At 38.1% G+C, this 20,043-nt stretch overlaps 1 protein-coding gene across 5 annotated transcripts; it reads right to left on the bottom strand.

The window, feature by feature from the left end:
• Window positions 1–2: 2 nt before the first annotated feature.
• ca14 (carbonic anhydrase 14) lies at window positions 3–14,921 on the bottom strand. Of its 5 annotated transcripts, none has more exons than XM_088014118.1 (14): window positions 14,797–14,921; window positions 13,619–13,679; window positions 13,435–13,518; window positions 13,160–13,183; window positions 8,315–8,494; window positions 7,949–8,094; window positions 6,733–6,828; window positions 6,555–6,621; window positions 5,904–6,061; window positions 4,816–4,942; window positions 4,048–4,071; window positions 3,859–3,943; window positions 1,611–1,664; window positions 3–738 (listed from the first exon to the last, which is right to left on the bottom strand). In XM_088014118.1, exons 1-14 carry the CDS (start codon window positions 14,806–14,808, stop codon window positions 627–629), a joined length of 1,230 nt encoding a protein of 409 aa, XP_087870244.1. In that variant the 5' UTR covers window positions 14,809–14,921; the 3' UTR covers window positions 3–626. The 5 variants fall into 5 exon arrangements, with proteins under 5 accessions (XP_087870244.1, XP_087870246.1, XP_014842674.2 ...); XM_088014120.1 differs by having other exon boundaries at window positions 13,435–13,514; XM_014987188.2 differs by lacking the exon at window positions 14,797–14,921 and adding an exon at window positions 14,654–14,770.
• Window positions 14,922–20,043: the final 5,122 nt, after the last annotated feature.

Raw genomic sequence — 20,043 nt, 5'->3', positions numbered from 1 at the left:
TGTTCAGCATTCAAGTGTTTTAATGCAGTGCTCAGGCAGACAGGTTAGACACAACAATAAACAGATATGTGCAGATGGCATGCAGCGTTTATATTTCTCTCTTCAACAGAGTAAAGGCATGTACATAAATATAACTTCCATTTACAACAAAATGTGCAGAATTAAAATCCGATCTGAAATGTTTGTACAGCATCTGTATATACATGTCACCTGTCATGTTTTACATCAGTCTGTTTTATCATTTATCTTTTAAATTTCCTGTAAAAAGCGCACACAGTATTAGTGCAGAGTGCTTGAAATATTGTGACAGAAATGACATTAAAACTAAGAAAAAGAAAAAAAAAAAACACATTTCATGTGCATTCCTCATCTCAAGTATACACACCTATGAAACACACCTGAATATTAAACCAGCATCAGTTGCTTTACTTGGTTTTGGGTAGAATATCATTTCATAGCATGACTGAAAACTGAGCCAAATTTAACTGAAAAAGGCTTTTATTACACAATCTCTTTCTCTTTGTGATCAATTCAGATAAAATATAGTTGCTTTTCCATAGGATACAGATCCATAAAAGCACCTCTGATGAGAAAAAAGACAGAACATCCTGAAGTGAGATGTAAAGCTATGGCTCGGTCTGAGGCGAGGGTGACAACTCTTCTTTCCTTTCAGCTTTTGAGGTTATCGTTAGAGCCAGGTCTGTTTTTTTCTCCTGGGATTTCTCGGTCTCCTTTGTTCTGAAACAGTTGGGGGGGGAGAAGAAGTTATTAAAGTTATCCCACTTGCAGAAAACCTGTCTGGGGATTTGTTTATTTCATTTGTTAATGTAGTTCTTATATTGTCCATAACACGTACATATTTACATGGGGAGATGAAACAAGAGGGAATATTAGTAGTAAGGCCAATATAAGTAGCTTTACAGACCAAGAAATGTCTTAACATAAATATACACTCAGTGATTGTGGTTTTCATTTTTAAAAATACTGTAACAATTAGAACCTTTTATAAGTGATATACTTTATTAGCATCTATATATAATGGGAAGTAATCACTAGCTTTGTTTCTATGTACGAGCGGATTGGTTTAAATATATGGGTTGTTTTGCACTTTTTATAAATCGCATCCTTGAAGCAAAAGAAATCTCATCTATCCGAGTCATTTTTGCAGCAGATTAAGGGTGTAAAAGTTGGGCTGTCGGTTGTTATGACTAATATCAGAGTTGTATTTGTTATGGAAATGCTGTAATGACTCCATCTATTGTCTATACCTGCTTATTTTAGATTTAAAAAGCTATTTGACTAACAGAATACTTAAAGTTTAGTTTATAATGTTCATTACAACATCAAATTACAAATGTTACATCTGGGAGTTTCAAACTGCTGCATTTGTGTGGCTACCTGCAAGGAGTGCTGCAGCGCTAATGCTAGCTGATGTATATATCAGTTTGTTTATATATAAACAAACGGAGGTTAGTTTGAGTGTGGAATATTTTCAAGACATTAGGAGGCGTTTTGCTCTAAACAGTGAGGTTAAGTGACCGGATAGGTGTGTACAACAAAGAGAGGTGCTCAGGACATTAGGTCATAGGTCACAAATCCTGAGAAATAACCTTGGCATTGGAGCAGGCCGGTTATTGTGCAGGACGTCCCAGCTAGAAGTAGAGCTGTCGCAAGATCAAAAGACAGAATCACAAGAAAAACAAAAACAAAGAAATAATCATGGATTGAAGGGGTCAAAGAGACTGTGTTCAGATATTTTAAAACCTCACTCCTGCTCTCATTACTCATAAGGACAGGAGGTTACGTTTTAAAACAAGTGCACACAGCTGACCGAGATTATGAAAGTCAGCAGCCCTTTAAGCATGATGCCTGGCCTCACCTAAGGGCTCCTGATGGCAATGCAACGTGAAAAATACGTATGGTTTTACATGTTAAAGGATTGGCAGAGTGAATGCAGCGAGTTACAACAACAACAACAGATATGTGAAACGATGAAAATCATAGATAAGCTTTTATGGGATGTTTTTATGTTTAGCATCAGTACATTGATCAGCTACAGCAATAAAACCTCCGGGGCAAAGGCCTAAGAAGTAACGTGGGCGGCACAGTTCGTAAATGAAGGCACTCTAGCTCAAACTCTTAAAGATCTAAACAATAAGAGAAAAAACATTGGATTTTAGAAGTGCAATGCATTTGTCTGCGGTTTAATGCAACAATAAGAGCATTGCTGGCAGAACTGGGTTGATTGATAAAGAGGCATTTGTACCAGAAGTGTAACTAGAGTCCGGGCCTCACTTTCATCTGATTCATGTTAATATGACTTCACTTTATAAAATGTTCCGTCTACAATAATTTTCCTAGTTAATCCCCTGATGGTGACGACCTCAGAAAGCAGAAAAATGACTCGAAGCGCCAAAACCCTTTAAAGTGCTAGTCTGGCTTTTAATTCGTTTGTCTGCAATCGACAAAACAGTTTAGTTTGACGATAAAAGTAAAATCCCATTTCACACCTCACTGAACATTTTTTCTCTTTTGCCAAGGCACCAAGACTACTACATATAAAAAGCATGGGTTTTGATGAAGCTGATCATTGCATGAAAACTGCTGATCAAAGCAACAGAAATAAGTATCGGGTTAAAGAAGAGACTTTACATTTCTGTCTAGTGTGAGCAAACAAAGCAGGAACAGAGGAGTCAGAAACATGCATGATGTTAAGAGAGCAGATTATCCCCACACTGATGTTAAAATTGCCTTCAGATTTTCACAGAGAAACAAAGATTAATTTGAGTTTCTTTAACAGACCTGGCAACACTTTATATGGAAGTGTTTGGTGTAAATGTTTTCCTTAAGAGATTGCGGTCTGTTCAGCTACGTTGAAGTATTCACATCACCAAGTCAGGTCGAAATGTTGAGATTAAAGTATCAGGATTGAACTAAACCAACACTGCCGCAAAGACTTGTGACAGCCATGCATTGTTTAAATGAGCTTCTAACTTTATACTTTAGAACAGGATTAAAGAACAAAGACTTTCTTTCAACATATAAACGACCTTTATGCATTATGTAGGCTGGGGGAAAAAACAGCAGCGCAGGATTTTCTTCAAGATATTATTCACACTTTAATTTACCAAACTGTTTTTAAAACTTTATTTCCCTTTCCTTTATTTATATAAAAAATGCCTTTATTGAATGCAGATGGAAACCAAAGTCACATTCTTTTTTTGTGTGGACATAGTTGGTGAATAAAACCGTTTGTAATTTTGCAACTTTTTTCCTCAAAATTTTAAGGTTATTTTGTAACGGAAAAGAAAACTGGCCAAAAACGTTTGTCTTTTTCCACATTGTATGGCCATGCAATAGCCACACAATTTAATAAATTGAAAATACACATTCTGGGTTTTTTTTTATTGGTATTTAACCATCAGCAAAACATTTCATGAATGAAAACATGCATTTATAGTTCTTTGGTCATTTTTCACTCCACTTGGGTTTTCAAATGAAAGATTGGGGTTTTCTACGGTAATGATTTTCTCTACTTTTGATAGATAATTTATGATAATTTATCCCTGAGCTGCGTCTAAGGACATCTGCATTCAACAAACAAACAACGAAAGCATCGGTGGTATCTGTGTCAGTGTTATAATCAGGTAAACCACCTGTTTACCACGACTGTTTCAAGGTGAAGGAGTTTAAAAAATCTGTCAAGAGAAAGAGAGAGTGAATATACAAGCTGAACTCCTGCACACAGTGTCACATCAAATCAACAACACACAGGCAACCGGCATCAGCAGCAGCTCTCTGAAAGACCGGATTGGAAAACAAGCTATTGGAAGAAGCAAAATGAGAAGAACAGTTTACCGTATCGTCTTCACGATGAAGCGAATGATCACCGCCACACCCACGCAGCCACACATCACTCCGATCACGATGGCCGTCACCTCACCTGCAGAGGCAACGCAACGGAATCGTGAATCTCAAAAAACAAAAATCTAATCTGCTTCTTTATCTTTTTGCCAATATATGCACAATAATAATTTGTCGTCTTACCAGATGAGAGCTCCCTCCCTGATTCTAAAAAACAAAGCACCTCATTAAAAAAATTTATGCATATTTAGGGTTAAACTTGGTCATGGTTGAACGTTTCATTCATTGTTGCAGAAACTGATGTTCAGGTGTTTGAAGATCTCAGGCTGCCTTTAGAAATCTGCACGGATCTCACAAGTCTTCCAGTTCAGTCACTCACCACAAAGAGCACTTTACATAAATTCATTCTGCTTTGTCTTTGTACACCACTCTGTCTCCACCTCTCTCTCCTTTTCCTCTCCCCTTTTGTCAGACTGCTGTGATAACAATGGAGTCACTGTTTGCTTCCTCCAAATCCTCGTTTTCAATCAGATCCTACACAAACGGATCTCTCATCACTTCTCCAGTCCTTCCCCAGCATTTCTTTCATTCTTCACATCCACATTACACTCATTGCTCTCAAAGTCACTGGTAATTAATAATTTTCCTGCATTCCCTCCCTGCTCCAGTGTTCACTTTTTGCATGCTTTACCAGTTGCAGAGTTTGGTCTAAATGCCTATTCACTGACTTGTTATTTTGTTATGCATTAAGAGTAGCTGGTGAATGAGGAGCAACAACTGAGGTTATATCAAGTTGAATGTGGACTTTCGCCTGCTAAAATGTTCTAAAATATACATATCAATTAGATTAAAGTTCTCCAAGCACAAAGAAGTACTTCACATGCAAATGAATAGATTTTTTCCCCCTCCATTATAGGTAATGTCTTGGCGTCGTCGTTTTTTCTGTCTAACCTGCAGAAAAGGAGGCAAAGATGACCCTGTGGTTGAGCGGCTGCGTTATCCGGAAGTTGTCCTGCAGCAGCATCCTGTCAGCTTCCTGGATTTTACTGGAGTAAAGCATCATCTCCATCTTCAGGAGCTGGAGTGAAGAGAAGGAGAGATTGGAATCATATGGACTTATTTACATGCACAAATTCACCTTAAAAAGAAAAGAAACACCCTAACCATTTGAGAAATGAGGCAAACTTTCAATAGAGAAATGATGCAAAGCAACTTTAAAATAACTTCTAGAAAACTAGCTTAAGTGTAACACAGTTAATAAAAAGAGAAAACTCTCAATTATGTTTCAAAGTAAAGAATACATTTGAGAAATAAATGAATCAGGCAAACAAAAACAAACAAAAAAAACACTGTATAAAACACGAACGTTTTGCAACCATGGGCATCAAATTCGTCATACCCTTTAACACTCTCAGGTCTGTAATGAAACAAAATGCATAAGAAACGACGTTAATGCTCAATTCACTATACTGACAGTCTTGAAAAATGCCTCAGAGTGACTTTAGACTGAAGTGAATCACTTTTTATTTCCACTAAAAATTATCCTTGATGTCTGCTTTCAGTCAGTTCTCCTCCTTATGATGGATTAAAAAACATACTGCCTTCAGAAGGAGTAAACAGGATGTGGACACTTTACCAAAAGAGGAGTCCAGCTGGACTTGTGTGAAAGGAGGTTCTACAAAGACCTGACTTAAAACAGGTCAAGTATGCAGATACCTTTTTTATTTTTTTTTTAGATTTTAAACTGTAAAATCTAAAAATCCTCTCCACTCACAATTATTTCTTATTCTTTGTTGCTCCATCACATAAAATCAAAATAAAAGGTTGTAACGGAAGAAAATGTGGGAACATTTTAAAGTAACCTTTTCTTTACATTTTAAATGAAGACAGTGAAGATAAATGCCTCACATCAGCAAACCTTCATGGTTCAGAGTCAGTCTGCATTTACATGCATCTGGATTAGAATTACTTTGCCCGGTTAAATATGGGATTAAGAGACGCTTGCTAATTTTGTGTTTCTCATTCATTGTCAGCCAGACCTGGGCTTTTGAGATCTGAACCCTTTCATGAAACACGGTCCAGATGACACTCTGGTAGCAGGGCGGGGTGGTCAGGGAGCCGTTGTATCGATAGTAGCGTCCCAGATCTTTGGGGAGTAAGGACTGGACGTCAAAGGCTGGGATGAACGCTCTCTGGTCTGACAGGAAATTAGAGACGACACAATACACAAATACAAATCTGTAAATGTTCAAATATGGTTTAGAGCATATTGTGGTCATTTAGTTCCACTCCTTCATAACAACACTGACTTTGATGGATTATTTTAAGCTTGATTCAAATAAAAAAAATTATATATACAGTATATATATATGAATTAAAAATATACTGCTCAAAAAATAATGGGAACATTTCACTTTAATTTTGTGTGTGGCTCCAAATCCAGGCCTCCATTGGTTAATAAATTTGATTTCCGTTGATGATTTTTGTGTGATTTTGTTGTCAGCACATTCAACTTTGTACAGAACAAAGTATTCAATAGAATATTTCATTCATTCAGATCTAGGATGTGTTATTTGAGTGTTCCCTTTATTTTTTTGAGCAGTGTACTAAATACTGAGATAATACAGAAAAATAGAAAAGAAACTAAACCCAAGTCATGATATAGCTTGAAATCCAACATGGAGACCTACCAGCATGTCTGATTCGGCTCATGTAGTTGAGGATGTTATTGAATCCTGGATTCGTCTCATCACCTGTCTGGTAAACAAAACCTCAGACTCGAGATGCTCAAACACTCTCATGCTAGTGTGTATGACAATAATTGTGGCGTTTCAAAGCCGTCAATGAAGTTATGTGTGGTTTCCTTACCTCAATGAGAATTCCTAAAACAGCCAGGCCATCTCTCTGCGTCATGGCTGCGGACATGTTGGGGTAAAGTTCAGCGTTGTAGTGGACCACATGGAGCTGGAGAGAGCAGGAACACGTTCAGTTTAAAAGAGAAAAATAAGAAACTGTCCTCTTGCTCTCTACATCTTTAAGAGGAAGGTTTAATAGAGAGATGGAGGGAGAAACTGAAAGAGACATTATTGCATCCAATCATAAAAGACATGTTAAAGGGGCGGCACTATGTATTTTCTAGGCACATGGTGCCATTTTATAATACAATAAAATAACTAGGTTACCTTCAGTTGTTAGAAAAATATATTTATCAAACATGACTTAAAAAAAGGTGACTTTGTAACTTAACACCTTGAAAATGTGCCTCTGTCTCTTTAAAAACTGCCTTTATGAAGTCATCACAGCATTGCTTCTTTATTAATCCTTTAGCAACATTTTCACTGAGAAGTAGCTTTTATAATGAGCTCAGCAGATGCAGGTCTATCTGGGGTTTGCCAATTGCTGCTGGCTAGTCTGAAGGAGCCGAGTGGAGGAGTCAAGGGGGAGGGCTTCTTCTGTGAGCCAGAAGCTCAGACACAGCAGAACCTTGGTCCTTGATCCCCAGATGTGCATTTTGCACAGCTGTATGGTTGCCACAGGGAGATTTCGTGAAAGAATCAAGGAAACAATCTAGGTATGCATTTGATAAGGGAATAGCATTATAACATGATGTAAAGCTCAAAGATGTCTATTTTACATAATGCCCCTGCTTTAAAACAATTCATTTAGCAAATAAGGAAAATTTTAAATGAATTTTCCTTCATTTTTTTTTTTTTCATGTTTCAGCTGCTTGAGCCTGCCGGCATTCCTGCTGTTCCTGAACATCTTAACACATTTTGAAATTTTTCAGATGACTCAAAGTTTGTTTGTTTTTTATTTATGCTGGGCAATAATCCTGATCATGCATTGTTAAAACTGGGTACATTAAAGTTCATTTAGGCTCTTCAAAAAGCCTTGGTGATCAGGTAACTATTAATATCCAAAAAATGACATCTGTGACCGTCATTATGATTGTGGATTGTAATTTTATGAAGTATTAGAATAAAGAAGCAACATGTTTAATGTAGTTTGTGCAACATAGGTTATTTTTCTATTGCAGTGCTATAACTTTCTCCATCTAATCCAGGATGACAATGTTTAAACTTACTTCTGCGTCTGAACTCCTCCCATTGATGGTGTGTTCACTGCCCCCTCGACCTGGGCCTCCATTCCCCCAGTGAAGGTGCAGCTGAACGGCTGTGAAGAACCACGGTAGCCCCCCAAGACCCATCCACTCTGGCAGCTCAACAATCACTGCAGAGGAGAAAAATTTATTGACCCAGAAAGGACTGGGATAACTTACAGATTTTTTTTTTCTAGAAGCAGACGTGGCATTTCCTGAAATGTTACCTGATGTCTCAATTGGCAGTAAAACTGTGCTGCCAGGTTACGTCTGAGTGCAGGGTAAACAGAACAGCTGAAATGCACAACAGAAGCTCTTAATGGGACCAAATGAGCTTGCCGTCATAGTTACCTGTGTGTCCGTTGTTGTGCATCGAAAAGGGCTGGTTGCCGTGCTGACTGTAGCCTAGTGGCGTCACTGGCACCAGACTGGGGTCATATTTAGTCTGGGTGGTTATCACATCCACAGGTGACTGGGAAGAACCGCCACAGTCGGGGAAATACTCTGACCACTCAGACTGGCCAGCAATACCTTTAGCAGAGAAAAGACAGAAACGGTGATGTCACCCAATCACACAGTTCACTGGTGCTGAGCTACGCAGTGAAAAGCCTCCATTGATCGGCCTCCGGCCATGCAGGACAGTTATTCTACTATTTTCTATTTACATTCATGGCCTCATGGGAGTAAGCTGAATCGTTTTCAAAAGACAGGCACAACCACACACAGTCAAAGATGCAAGACACGTTTAAGTGCCACTACAATTTAGTCAACATAGTGTACAGTATTCATTGTGTCCACTCTTCTGACTTTGATGGAAGAATTAAAACTCTATATATTTTTTAATCTCTCATTCTAGAATTCAGTAGATAGAAATGCAAACTGAGCTAAAGAAGAAGGAATTTAGTTAGAGTTGCTAGACTGAAAAAATGCTTTACTTCACTGTGCGTATGCATGCGAGTCTTTATACATTAATACAATTTTGACTATTGACAGCCTTGCTGCTCTATTAGTATTTAAGAAGAGTTTTTCTTTGCTTCGACACAAAACGGTATGTTTGGCTCCTCTTTCCACAGATCTTTAACTCACAATAACAGAACAGCTCCTGCTGATGTGAAAGGATCCCATATTTTTTTATGTGACGATTTGTAAATCACAGGGCCAGAGTGCTGTAAGTAGATAAGTTAAAAACTATGGCAACGCATAACATACAAGTAAGATGTAATCGCCCTAAAAATAAAACATGAAAATTGTAAATCAACGAAAAACGCCTAATATAAAATTGACCTGAAATGGCCAGGGTAAAGAGATTTAAAAGCAGACAGTTCTGTCTAATATCTGAGCTCAAATCATTCAACAACATGAACTAAGTTTACACTCAGTCCGAGGAACAGTGAGGAGCAGCTCATCAGCTGACCGTCTAGAACAGTAGAATAAGGGCGCAACAGCTCAGAGAGATGTGATAGGATTTTTAAAAAACAACTTTAAAATGAATCCTAAGAAACGTGCAGCCACTAAGTTAAGGCTGAAAGAGAGGGAAATGTGTTCAAACCTCTGAGTGCCAGTTAAAAACTGAGCTGCAGCCTCTTGAAACAAATGATGGATGAAACACTGACCCTTACATAAAGTTTAACATGTTTTGCATCAAAAAAGTCAGATTTCTCTGCTTTTATCTATACATGTTGCACCTGGAAATGTTTAATTTAGCTTATTTCCATTTTTTTAAGTTATGAATAAAACACTAATTTACTTAAATTTTATTTAGCTATGCAATGTTATTGTTAAAACATTTTTGGGTGGTTATTTTTGTTCAGGCGCAGACGTTTAGAGAATCTGTTACTGAAATCTCTGTTATTAGCAGAAGTAGCGTTAAGAAGAAGAAGCAGAAGCTCAGAAACGGGACTGTGGTCGTCTGTGCTCAGCTGCTCCAGAGAGAACAATCACAAAACATACATGCAGCATGAGGGTAAATAAAGTTGTCATACAAAGAAGACGCAGTCCTGTTTTATGAGTACAACATGTACGACTAACAAAAAGGCATATTTTTTAAACTCAATTTATTTTTTTAAATTAACTGTGAAATTGTTTCTACATTTTCAAATGAAATTAACCTTCAGTATTCACTATTTTATGTCTCCTCAAACCCCTTTTCTCTTATCATCCTTTGTTTTGATTGAATAGCTTTTTTTTAGTCAGTTAATTTTATATTTTTTTTAATGATGTTTAAATATTTAATGTAGTTTTTTGATTGTTAATTTAAAAATAAGTTGTTTTTTTTAGCTTGTATGGTATTTCACTTAACAAGGTTATTTATATGCACTGACGAAATGGGTTGACTTTAGATTTTACTTATGCCAAATGTCTTAGAGACACCTCATTCATTCAGTGAATAAAACCACTTTTCAGCAGAATGTTTTTAAGTTGAGGAACAGACGTGGCAAGAAAACGAGAGGATGGTCTCACTGAGTTTAATCAGAGGAAAAGGACAGGCCTTCTTCTGAAGCGGCGTGAGGAAAGAAAGAGGATGTGACATGCGAGACGAAGAACCTGAATTCAATTTGCAAAGGGAGAAATGCTTTGGAAAACAAGGGATGCTACTCACATTTTTCATTCACATAAACCCAAAGGCAGTGTTTTGAAAAGAATATGTTTACGACTTTGACTTAAAATCACAACCTTCACTGTATTTTATGTGAGAACAAGTGCGTCATATTAAAGTGCAAGGAAAAAAAAATATGGCTTTCAAAATGCTTTACAAATAAAACTGTGAACAGTGTGCAGAGATCTGGATTCAGCCCCCCTCAGTCCGCGCTGCGTAGAGTCGACTTTCACAGCTTCAAGTCCGTTTTTTGGGCACATCCGTAGCACATCTACAGATTGAACATTGTGTACTTTCTCCCCGACCTGTCTGATCTGATCCTTGGTCCTCGTGATGCCGTTTGTTCACCGATGTTCTCCAACAGAGGCTGTAACTCATGTATTTTCTTAACAGGTGTGTAAAGAGTGTGTGGTAAACACAAAATGACATTTTTTTCCAGATCATTTTTAAAGATTTTGAAAATAATTTGTAATTTCCTTCCACTCCTCAATGTTATGTTCCATCACATCAAATCCCCCAAAGTACATAAAGGTTAATGTTTTAAATATATGAAGGCTTTTGTTTTTATTCACATATATGCAGTTTTATTGTAAATGATGGATCATCAAGCAGTGGTGCTCAAAGGCTGACATGAAAACGTACAAATGTATTTATTCTTATTCCATATTTACCCAACTTTGTTTTGGTTTAAATCTTTTCTATTTTACTGGTCTGAATATTTTTTCCTGTCTATTCTCATTAAGAACAGGAAATCTGTGATTATTTTTAAGTAAACACTATGTATTGTGCCAGGTTTAGTGCCCAAGTCTGTTTATTTGTTTTTATTAAATTTATTTATTTAGGAGTAAAAGTCGATGGATATTTGTGGTCCTGAAAACATAATAAAATTAAGAAATGATAAATTAATAAAAGAAAAACTGTCATGATTTGTGGTAGTTGTGGTGTGGGCCCAAACGCAGAGAGGCAGAGGCAGCAACTGAGTTTGATTATTTAATGAAGATCTCAAGTGAGTACAAAAGTCCAGTAGCACAGGTCAAACACTGGTAGAAACTGGAAAACTTGACAAGATGACATGACGGATGACAGCAAAGACAAATATCGGATGGCGAAACAGATACAGGTGAGTATAAATGAAAGAGAAGACAATCAGGGGAAGGAGAGACAGACGTGAACAATGAAGGGCAAGAGACGCAGAGACTAAATTAACCAAAAACTCACACAAATATCCACATCCTAACAGAAACACTGTTGTGCCTAAGGTTTTACATTCGAATGCAAGCTAATGTAGATAACCCTTAAATTACAAGAAGCATCCATCTACAAAAACATCTTTTGCTTTTGATATTTTGTGCCATACTTGAATTGCAATTGGGGTCCGCACAAAATATTTTCAGGGGCCGAGGGCCTCCTGTCTGCATGTAGACGTGCTCGATGTGAGGAAGGTGGGGATCTCACACACGCCACATGTTCGCCAACATCCCTGAAACTCTGCCCCGCGTCGCTCCTCATCCTCACCATAGTAACCACCAGAGGCCAGATATTCTGAAGCAATTACAGCCGTTTAACTGTCTCACCAAGATCGCTGCTCCTGTCCTGAGAGCAGCCATAAAACCAACGCACACAAACGACGAAGCATGTAATTAATTTCTTAGTGTGACAGAATGTTGTGCACGAGAAAAGCCAACAGCAGCAATGCATTTTGGGAGAATAATACAGACACAATTCTCCGTCTCTTATTCGGCTGCAGTGAATGGCTTGGATTACAGAAAGCTAATTAAGTAAATCACCAAACGTGCGTCTTTGCACATCCATGTATCCTTATGAAGTCTGAACAGTCATGTGGAAATACAAAGCAGTCTCTGAAAAATTACTGCAAGTGCAACGCGTTAGTGTTGCTCCCCTGAATACATGCAGAGGGTGGTCAGCTGTGCGCCCCTTTCATTCCCACACACTCATTGTGCAGCTCATAGGCAGCCAGTGTGCCTCGACAGCACAATAAACACATCGGTTATTGTGCGCTGCAACAATACGCTGCACGATTCGGTATGCTTTCCCCTCAAACCCGTCCCATCTCAGTGCAACACGCTCATCCTCAAGCACCTGCCTTCTTCCCTCCGTCTTTCTTCCTGCTTTGCTCCTTTCCATCACCCTCCAGCCCCCGTTCCTACACCCTGTGTGATTGCTGTTCTCATGCCAGCCTGTTCAACTGTAACTAATACAGACAGAGAAGGAAAGAGAGGAAAACAGAGGGAGTGCAACACGAGGGCGAAAGCACAAATTCAGCCAAAGTTATGAGAGCTTCCAGTAGTTGGGGAACATAGTTTTGTAATTTTCTTAACTTTTAAGCAAACATTAAAAAAAAACTTCTCTTTGCTCACTAGGCATAGGAAAACTGTTGTAAAAGTTCTATTTACTTGATTTATTTCAGGATTTGTCCAGCTACTAGCATGGGAATTAAAAGTTTGACTAATAATTATATCCACATACTAACCAACAATCGTGTTTGTTCCCATTTGGATCTATTGTGATTAAAAAAAAAGTCTGCTACGCATTTGACTGAGGTTTAGGAATTCAAAGAATATTATAAAGCATGAACTTACCAGAATAGCTCCAGCTGATTTCATCTAAAAGGAAAACAAGAAAGGCCTCCTATAAAAGACTTGAAATTCAAAGTCAAATTTCACCTTTCACCCTACAGTCCTAAAAGAAAAGTTGTTGACGCTCAAAGAGGGTGGTCAGCAGTTCTCAAAATCCGTACAAATTCACTCTGGAATGATTACACCTCCACTAAAGCTCACGCTCTGCCTGCCTAACCCAAAAACACAGACAATAAATGATCACACAAGGCCTATTTTCATGTTAATGAACATCTTACCAGCAGAAGAAGCAGCTGTCCAGTGGGAAAACGTAGGTATTAGCAAGACAAAAAGACCCAACGAGTCCATGTTCACCCTCCTGCCTATACGCAGAAATGAATAAGGGCTTACTGGGAGATGAGGAGCAAGAGAGGGAGAGATGGAGGTGGGGGGAGATGAGGGGACCGGGTCCAATAATACCACCTGCTACAGCTCTGTTTAACATGCTGAATCCGGTCCGGCATGCGTGGCTCCAGAGAAGGCCCTTAGTTTGACACGGATAGAGAGAAATGGTCAGAAGGAAAAGATGGCTGCTTGTTGGAGATGGGTGCAAATCAGGGACAGACCAGATGAGAACCGGAGTATTTTTTTTTGCCAGAGATTTCACACATAAAGAAATATATTAAATATTTGAAGCATGATTGAAAAGAAAACAGAAAATTAAGAGGTGACGTTATTTTTAAAAAAGAAAGTGCATATTTCTTTATATGGTTTAAATATATGACCTGGTCTTGAAAAAGTGCTACATTAACTAAAACCTAAATTTATACAAAAATACGCTACACCCTACCCTAACCCATTTAATAAACTGAGATGAAGCTGGTTAAAAACCTTTAAACTTGAAGGTCTCATAAGATACCTGACCTGCAACTTTTCAACACACTTAAATCTAATTGATTAATTACCTCCTCATCATGCAGTCTGGTTTTGCAGAGTCTTGCAAATGATTTAGTTAAAGTGTCTTTAAGTAGGGGGACTTCTGTAAATTTCTAAGCACCAGTCCATTTGGATGAACACGGAAAATCTCTATGTTTTTAATAGTGTGTGCTTTCTTTTTTTATATTTACGTTTTTTGCTTACTTTTGCTTACAATTAAATCAGTCAATAAAAATTATGTTGTGGATTTGGGACAATTGCAGCCATGTCACAGGCAATAATAGTGAATTGAAGAAGTTGAATTAATGTTTTCTAAATCCATTACACTCTAGTAGCTGCTGGGTTAAAAATAAACAAATATAGAGTATATCCCCCCCATCTATTCATTGGTGAACTAAAGACCAATCCAGTGCTAAAACATGACCCACCATAATGCATAATGGATAGTTTTAAATCCAAAAATTGCTGAAAATGCCTGACATTTGAGCTACCAAGGAGTGGGTCAGGGAGAGAGTAACCCATAACCTGGATCACTAAACAATATTTGGAATAAATAAATGATTTAGTGCATAATATACATACATTGTAATGTCCTGTGCCATATCCATGCAGCATCTGAGGGATTCACTTATTCTGCACTGATTATGCTCATTATCAGCAGCTGTGATGTCCTGATTCAACTCTCCTGTCTCCTTTACAAACTAAAGGATCATCCATGTTCTTACCAGTTGCAGCATATCTACTAGTCCAAGCTCCTCATTATTCTCATTCTACAGTTTTCGACTCCTGCTTTGTTTTGTAACCTTGACCCCAACAGTCCCTTCAGACTTTCTGAATGCTATAGGTCTCCTATCCTTCTCTAAAAATGTGATCACTGCAGGACTATTGACAACCTGTCATCTAAAGCTAATTAAGATGGAAATTATTTACACCAGTGATTAAGTTTAAGATGACCTTCTAATTTTGCCAATTAGTGTTTTGGAGTGGCTAAACCAGAGCCTTGACTTGAATCTGATAAAGAATCTGTGGAGATTAGGGTGATGGGAAGGAGGTCTTTCAACCATAGAGATTTGAAAATCAAAGACAAACTATTAAAATACCAGTGGAAGCATGTGAAAAGTTGATTACCAGTTATAAAAAGGTTTTATTGCTGTAATGCAAATAAAAATTTTTTTTCTGGGTATTGAGAAGGGAGGGGTTGATTGGTGAACACAGCAACATGAAGAGGTCAGGGTTGGGGAAAGTTGTGGGAAAGTTTACGGCAGGGTTAGATTATTAAACGAAACAGAGTATTATTCACTCCCAAAAAATATTATATGGTTTAAAATAATATTAATGTATTTGAATTGCCCTGTTGGTGTTTACAGACGCTTTGCATCCACTCTAAGTTGATAACTATTTAAACCACTAGGTAGAGCTCTAATGAAATCTAAACCCCAGCAACCGCTGTCCGTCCTTCATCAGTATGAGAGGCCAATTTTCAACACTGCATATATTTTGTTTGTTGGTATCATTCCTGAAAAAGAAATCATTCTTTAAATAATAAAAATTAGTAGCTTATTTCTTTTAATATATATTTTATGTCTGATTTCCTATTGTCATATAACAACTGCTGCATATGGATTTGATTACATAGTGATTTTTTATTTTTTTATTATTTTTTTTTTTGCCAATTTGTGTTATAAAACTTTGCAAACATAAATGTATAAATAAATGGTGGCAGTGGCCAGTGTGAAAAATTTAAATAAAAATTAATTGAGAGCTAGTAATATAGTCAAATATAAATTGAGCTTTAATTTCGTCAGAATTACATACAGTTGCATCACTCTGGGTGTTATTTTAGGGGGGTTTTGATAATCCTGCTTTGAGAATGTTTCTTTTTTTTCTGTTATGCTTTAGATTCACACAGGGGCTTTTTTCTTGAATTACTTAAAAATGTCAACATTTTCTTCAAATTGCTTATTAAATGTGAACACTAGGAGGAGCCCTTTACATGTGACAGAGAAATTGATGGGGGAAATATGTCCCAAAACGAATAATATAGTATATTGAGGTAATCCAATATCCAAATCCTAGACCTTCAGCGCTTCACATAAATAATTTAACAACCCAGTTGTTCCACTGCAGGATGAATCAGAGTCTCCTAAACTAAACCCATTAAATTGAATTAACTAATAGTTTGTTTGGCTTTTTTTTTTTCGTCCTCTTTTTTCTTCGTCCCAAGAAAAGAAGGGGTTGACTTTCGAGTGTGTTCTGATGCGAATGACATCACTCCGTGGAGTCGAGCATAGATTAAATACAAGTGCTGTAAAACAGCCACCGTGTGACGGTCCTCCTAAACGTGATGCGCCCCAGACAAATTATGCAACAGCGGTAACCTTCCCCGGCTTCCCATTGGTTACCGAGCGTTCCATCACGGCGCGTGGTTAAGACCAGTGCGCGTGCTGTTGGTGGTGTCTCCGCAGGGGGCGTGTCCTTTGGATCCATTCATAAATTCAGCAGCAGAGCATCTCCTCGTCATGTGAAAACCCCCGTTTCCCACTGCTGCACACATGTTTGTCTGCAGGTGTATGTTTGTGGTTTAGGCACAAAAAAATGACTTGGAGTTTAGCTTTATTTCAACAAAGAATTCACTGGCATAAACCATGTTGTGACATGTTTTGGTCCAATATTGGACTTAAATGCAAGAAAGATAAGCCAACCAAAACTTAAATGATGCTGCGTTTAATGGAAAGAAAAGTCCAGAGATTACAGAGAACAAAAAACACAGACAGAAGCTTAGGAGAACCAGATATCATGACCAGACAGCAGAGGATCCACCAAAGACAGAAGCAGACTGGCTTTTAATGTGCAGAGTCTTGGGGGAAACCCAATACATATGGCAATACCAGAACTGTAACTGAAACCTAAACAAACATCAATAAGCAAAATAAAATATTCATTGAAAATAAAAGATTAGCATAAACACAGAACACAGAACCTGGACCAAAGGAAACGCAAATGCAAAGATCATCAATTGGGGTGGACACAGCAGACATGTGGGAGAAAGCGCACTGATCAAAATAAACAAAATTGAACTTGTTGGTCTTTGTGCAAGATGCTCTGTGTGGCAGAAAACACTCTAAACACAGCATGTCCACCATGAAACATGATAGTGGGAACATGGAGATGTGGGGAACTTTTCTTCAGCAGAGAAACTCGTCAGAGTTGATTGAGATGTGGGTAGAGTTCAAAATCTGTAAAAGGCTGTAAAACCCTTTAAACTGGCACGCATGTTCATCTTCTAACAGACAACAATAAACATACAGTCAGAGCCTCAAAGGAATGGTTTGGATCAGCAGGACTTGAGATCAGCAGTTCTCAAGTCCCACTGATTTGCACCTTTTGGATGCATCCCGGCACCTAAAAACCTGAATCAAATGAATAGCTAATTGACAGGCTTTTGCAAAACTTGCTTCCATGCCAAGGAGATAATTTAACCTTTTGTCTCAGGTGCACTGGAGCAGGGATGCATGTAAAGGTTGCAAGACTGTAGCACTGCAGGGAAGGAGTTGCAGACCTCTGGTTTAAAACAAACCTATGTTTTACAATGGCTCAGTCAAAGTCTGGACCTGTATCCAGTTTAGAATTTGTGGGGGGAAAAAACTTGAAGGTTGAGTTTCTGTTCATGTAGTCTGCCTGAGCTGGAGTTTTTGTGCAAAGAGGAATGTTCAGAAGAATGGCAGCGTTCAGCCTCTCTGTACACATTGTGGAATGGTGGCCATATGCACTTTGTGGTTGTAAATTTTTCAAGAGGCATGGAAATTTTTGCAAGAAACTGCAGATGGAGATGCAAAACTATGAAAACCAAACTTTAATTGTTAAAAATCAACAAGAATTTTTTTTTCAAAGTATTACAGAGAAATGTTATTGACAGTATTGAATATTTATACAAAATCTCCTTAGATTTAAAGGAGGAAAGAAAAAAACTGGTCTGCAGGTGCAGACTGAGGAAAACAAAGCTGCACTGAGTGGGTTTTTTCCACGCTGCTTTCAAATGGGACGTGTTTGCCTCTGACTCAGAAAAAAAAAAGAGCGGTGAGGGTAAAGAGGGGGCCTCGTTTACAGTTTAGTCATTATGTTGTGCTTGCGTCTTCCCAGAAGGAGATAAGATTTCTGCTGTTGTTGTCTACTCTCAAACACTCACACTTGTGCTTTTGACCTTCCACATTCCTTCGATACCTGATCTCTCAGTTCCTGTCAGTAGAAAGAAGGTAACATCTAGGTAACTGTCTTCCAGGTAAAGTTATTACAGAGATCATGTCAACATTAGTTAAGAAAAAAACTTGACCGAACTAAGATGATTGAACTATTTATTTAATTGAAACAGGTGTTTTTCAGTTTGCTCATCAAATTGAGTTGGTTCTAATTCCAAAATGAACATCCAGAAAACTGTAACGTAATGTGCTTTACTTTGATTCCGCCTGCTGACAAATGCCTCATCCATAAGTTTAGGCTTGACACAATTGGATTTTCAAGATTGTCAATATCAGGGATATTTTTTTCAAAGGAGAAAATGATAGAGAGAAAAGGGGAAGCAGGTGGGGGATGGGAATTAGTTGGAAGGGAAGTGGAAGGATTGAAATGATGGGGGTGGTCTTTAGCAAGCATAAACTCAAAGTAGGTTCAGGCGGTTCATGTATTGCAGGGGAATTCTGACAGCGGGAGGGGGATGGTAAGCTCTCTGAACCCGGTGCCTCTTCCATACATTCATCTAAGATCCCTTTCTTTTGGTTTCTGCAGCCAAAGGTTAACCTGTGTTTTGCTTTCCTGATCACAGAAGGCAGTCTGGGCAGTGTATAGCTGGGATAAGCGAAAAGCATAGCAAAACAAACAAGGCTACGCCCTGCTATGTATGCAATGTATATGGCTGGAGAGAGGCGGGTGGGAGGGTGGCGGTCGGTGAGTTCATGTGTAAGTTGTATGTATAGAGGGGGAGGGGCGGACTCCTCATCCTCCTGCAACATGAGGAGCAGCACGTAGGAAAATCCTGATAAAAGCATGCCAAACTACTGATGCATCAGTTAGGCATTATGAAGTGAGAAACGACAAATGCATTAGATAATCTGAGGAGAGGACGTGTGTGGGTATATGTGTGTGTAAACAGGCTATGCATGCAAGTGCAATGCCTGTATGGAGAGGTGGTCACAGAGTTCACCCTGTTGTGAGCTAAAAGCGAAGGGGGAGGACACACTATGGCTGCTCATGGGTAACCTTGAAGAGTGACTATACATGTGTGATCCTATATACATCAACAGCAACAACACAGAAAAGAAGATTCAGGTTAAAAAAATGTTAAAAGAAAGTGTGAGGTGTTAAATAATAATAATTTTAAAAATTCTAAAGCGTTAGGAAAACTGCTTGTGTAAAACAGTACTCATAAGTAGTTTGGAGATTATTTCTAATTACAGTTATCAGAGATCAGAAAAGGTTGAAAATGTAACATTGTGTCCTGTTTTCAGAAAAATTGAACATAATCAAATGAACAGCTTATAATTGTTTACAATGCTCTTGAAGAATATTTGAAGATTTGTCAGAGAGTGAGTGGGGTTTTGAGTGTGCACACACAAGACATTGAAAATTGAATCCTGCCTGAAATCAAAAATGGGTGTTATTGAAGTTGCCTAGAGACGGACTGTGCTCTCTTCTTCTTGCCACATGACTGTAATTACTATGTTTAAGAGTTGACGTGAGGCTCAATCTGTAAAAGAAACCTGTGCCAGCATCAGATGTTATTTTTAATGTCAAAATTGTTTGAATTTTTAGAATTTTCGGTCCTCTTTTGGTTGGTTACTGGCTAAAAATATAAATAGATTAATGTTTTTATATAGCATGGATGGATGGATGGATGGATGGATGGATGGATGGATGGATGGATGGATGGATGGATGGATGGATGGATGGATGGATGGATGGATTGAATCTTTATCATT

The sequence above is a fragment of the Poecilia mexicana genome, unplaced genomic scaffold, assembly GCF_051168715.1.
Source record: "Poecilia mexicana isolate PSO_F unplaced genomic scaffold, ASM5116871v1 scaffold_16, whole genome shotgun sequence".
NCBI classification, from domain to species: Eukaryota; Metazoa; Chordata; class Actinopteri; order Cyprinodontiformes; family Poeciliidae; genus Poecilia; species Poecilia mexicana.
Note: the sequence above shows the minus strand (reverse complement) of the source record. Positions and strands in the feature narration are given on the sequence as shown.

Excerpts from the sequence above, each read along its gene's own strand:
- ca14 (XM_014987188.2), bottom strand. The coding sequence starts at position 14,686 with ATGCTGCATGGATATGGCACAGGACATTACAAT. Across the intron at positions 13,184-13,434 it reads GACAGCTGCTTCTTCTGCTG|ATGAAATCAGCTGGAGCTAT; the intron begins GTAAGATGTTCA and ends TTTTCCTTTTAG. Across the intron at positions 4,072-4,815 it reads CTTTGCCTCCTTTTCTGCAG|AATCAGGGAGGGAGCTCTCA; the intron begins GTTAGACAGAAA and ends TTTGTTTTTTAG.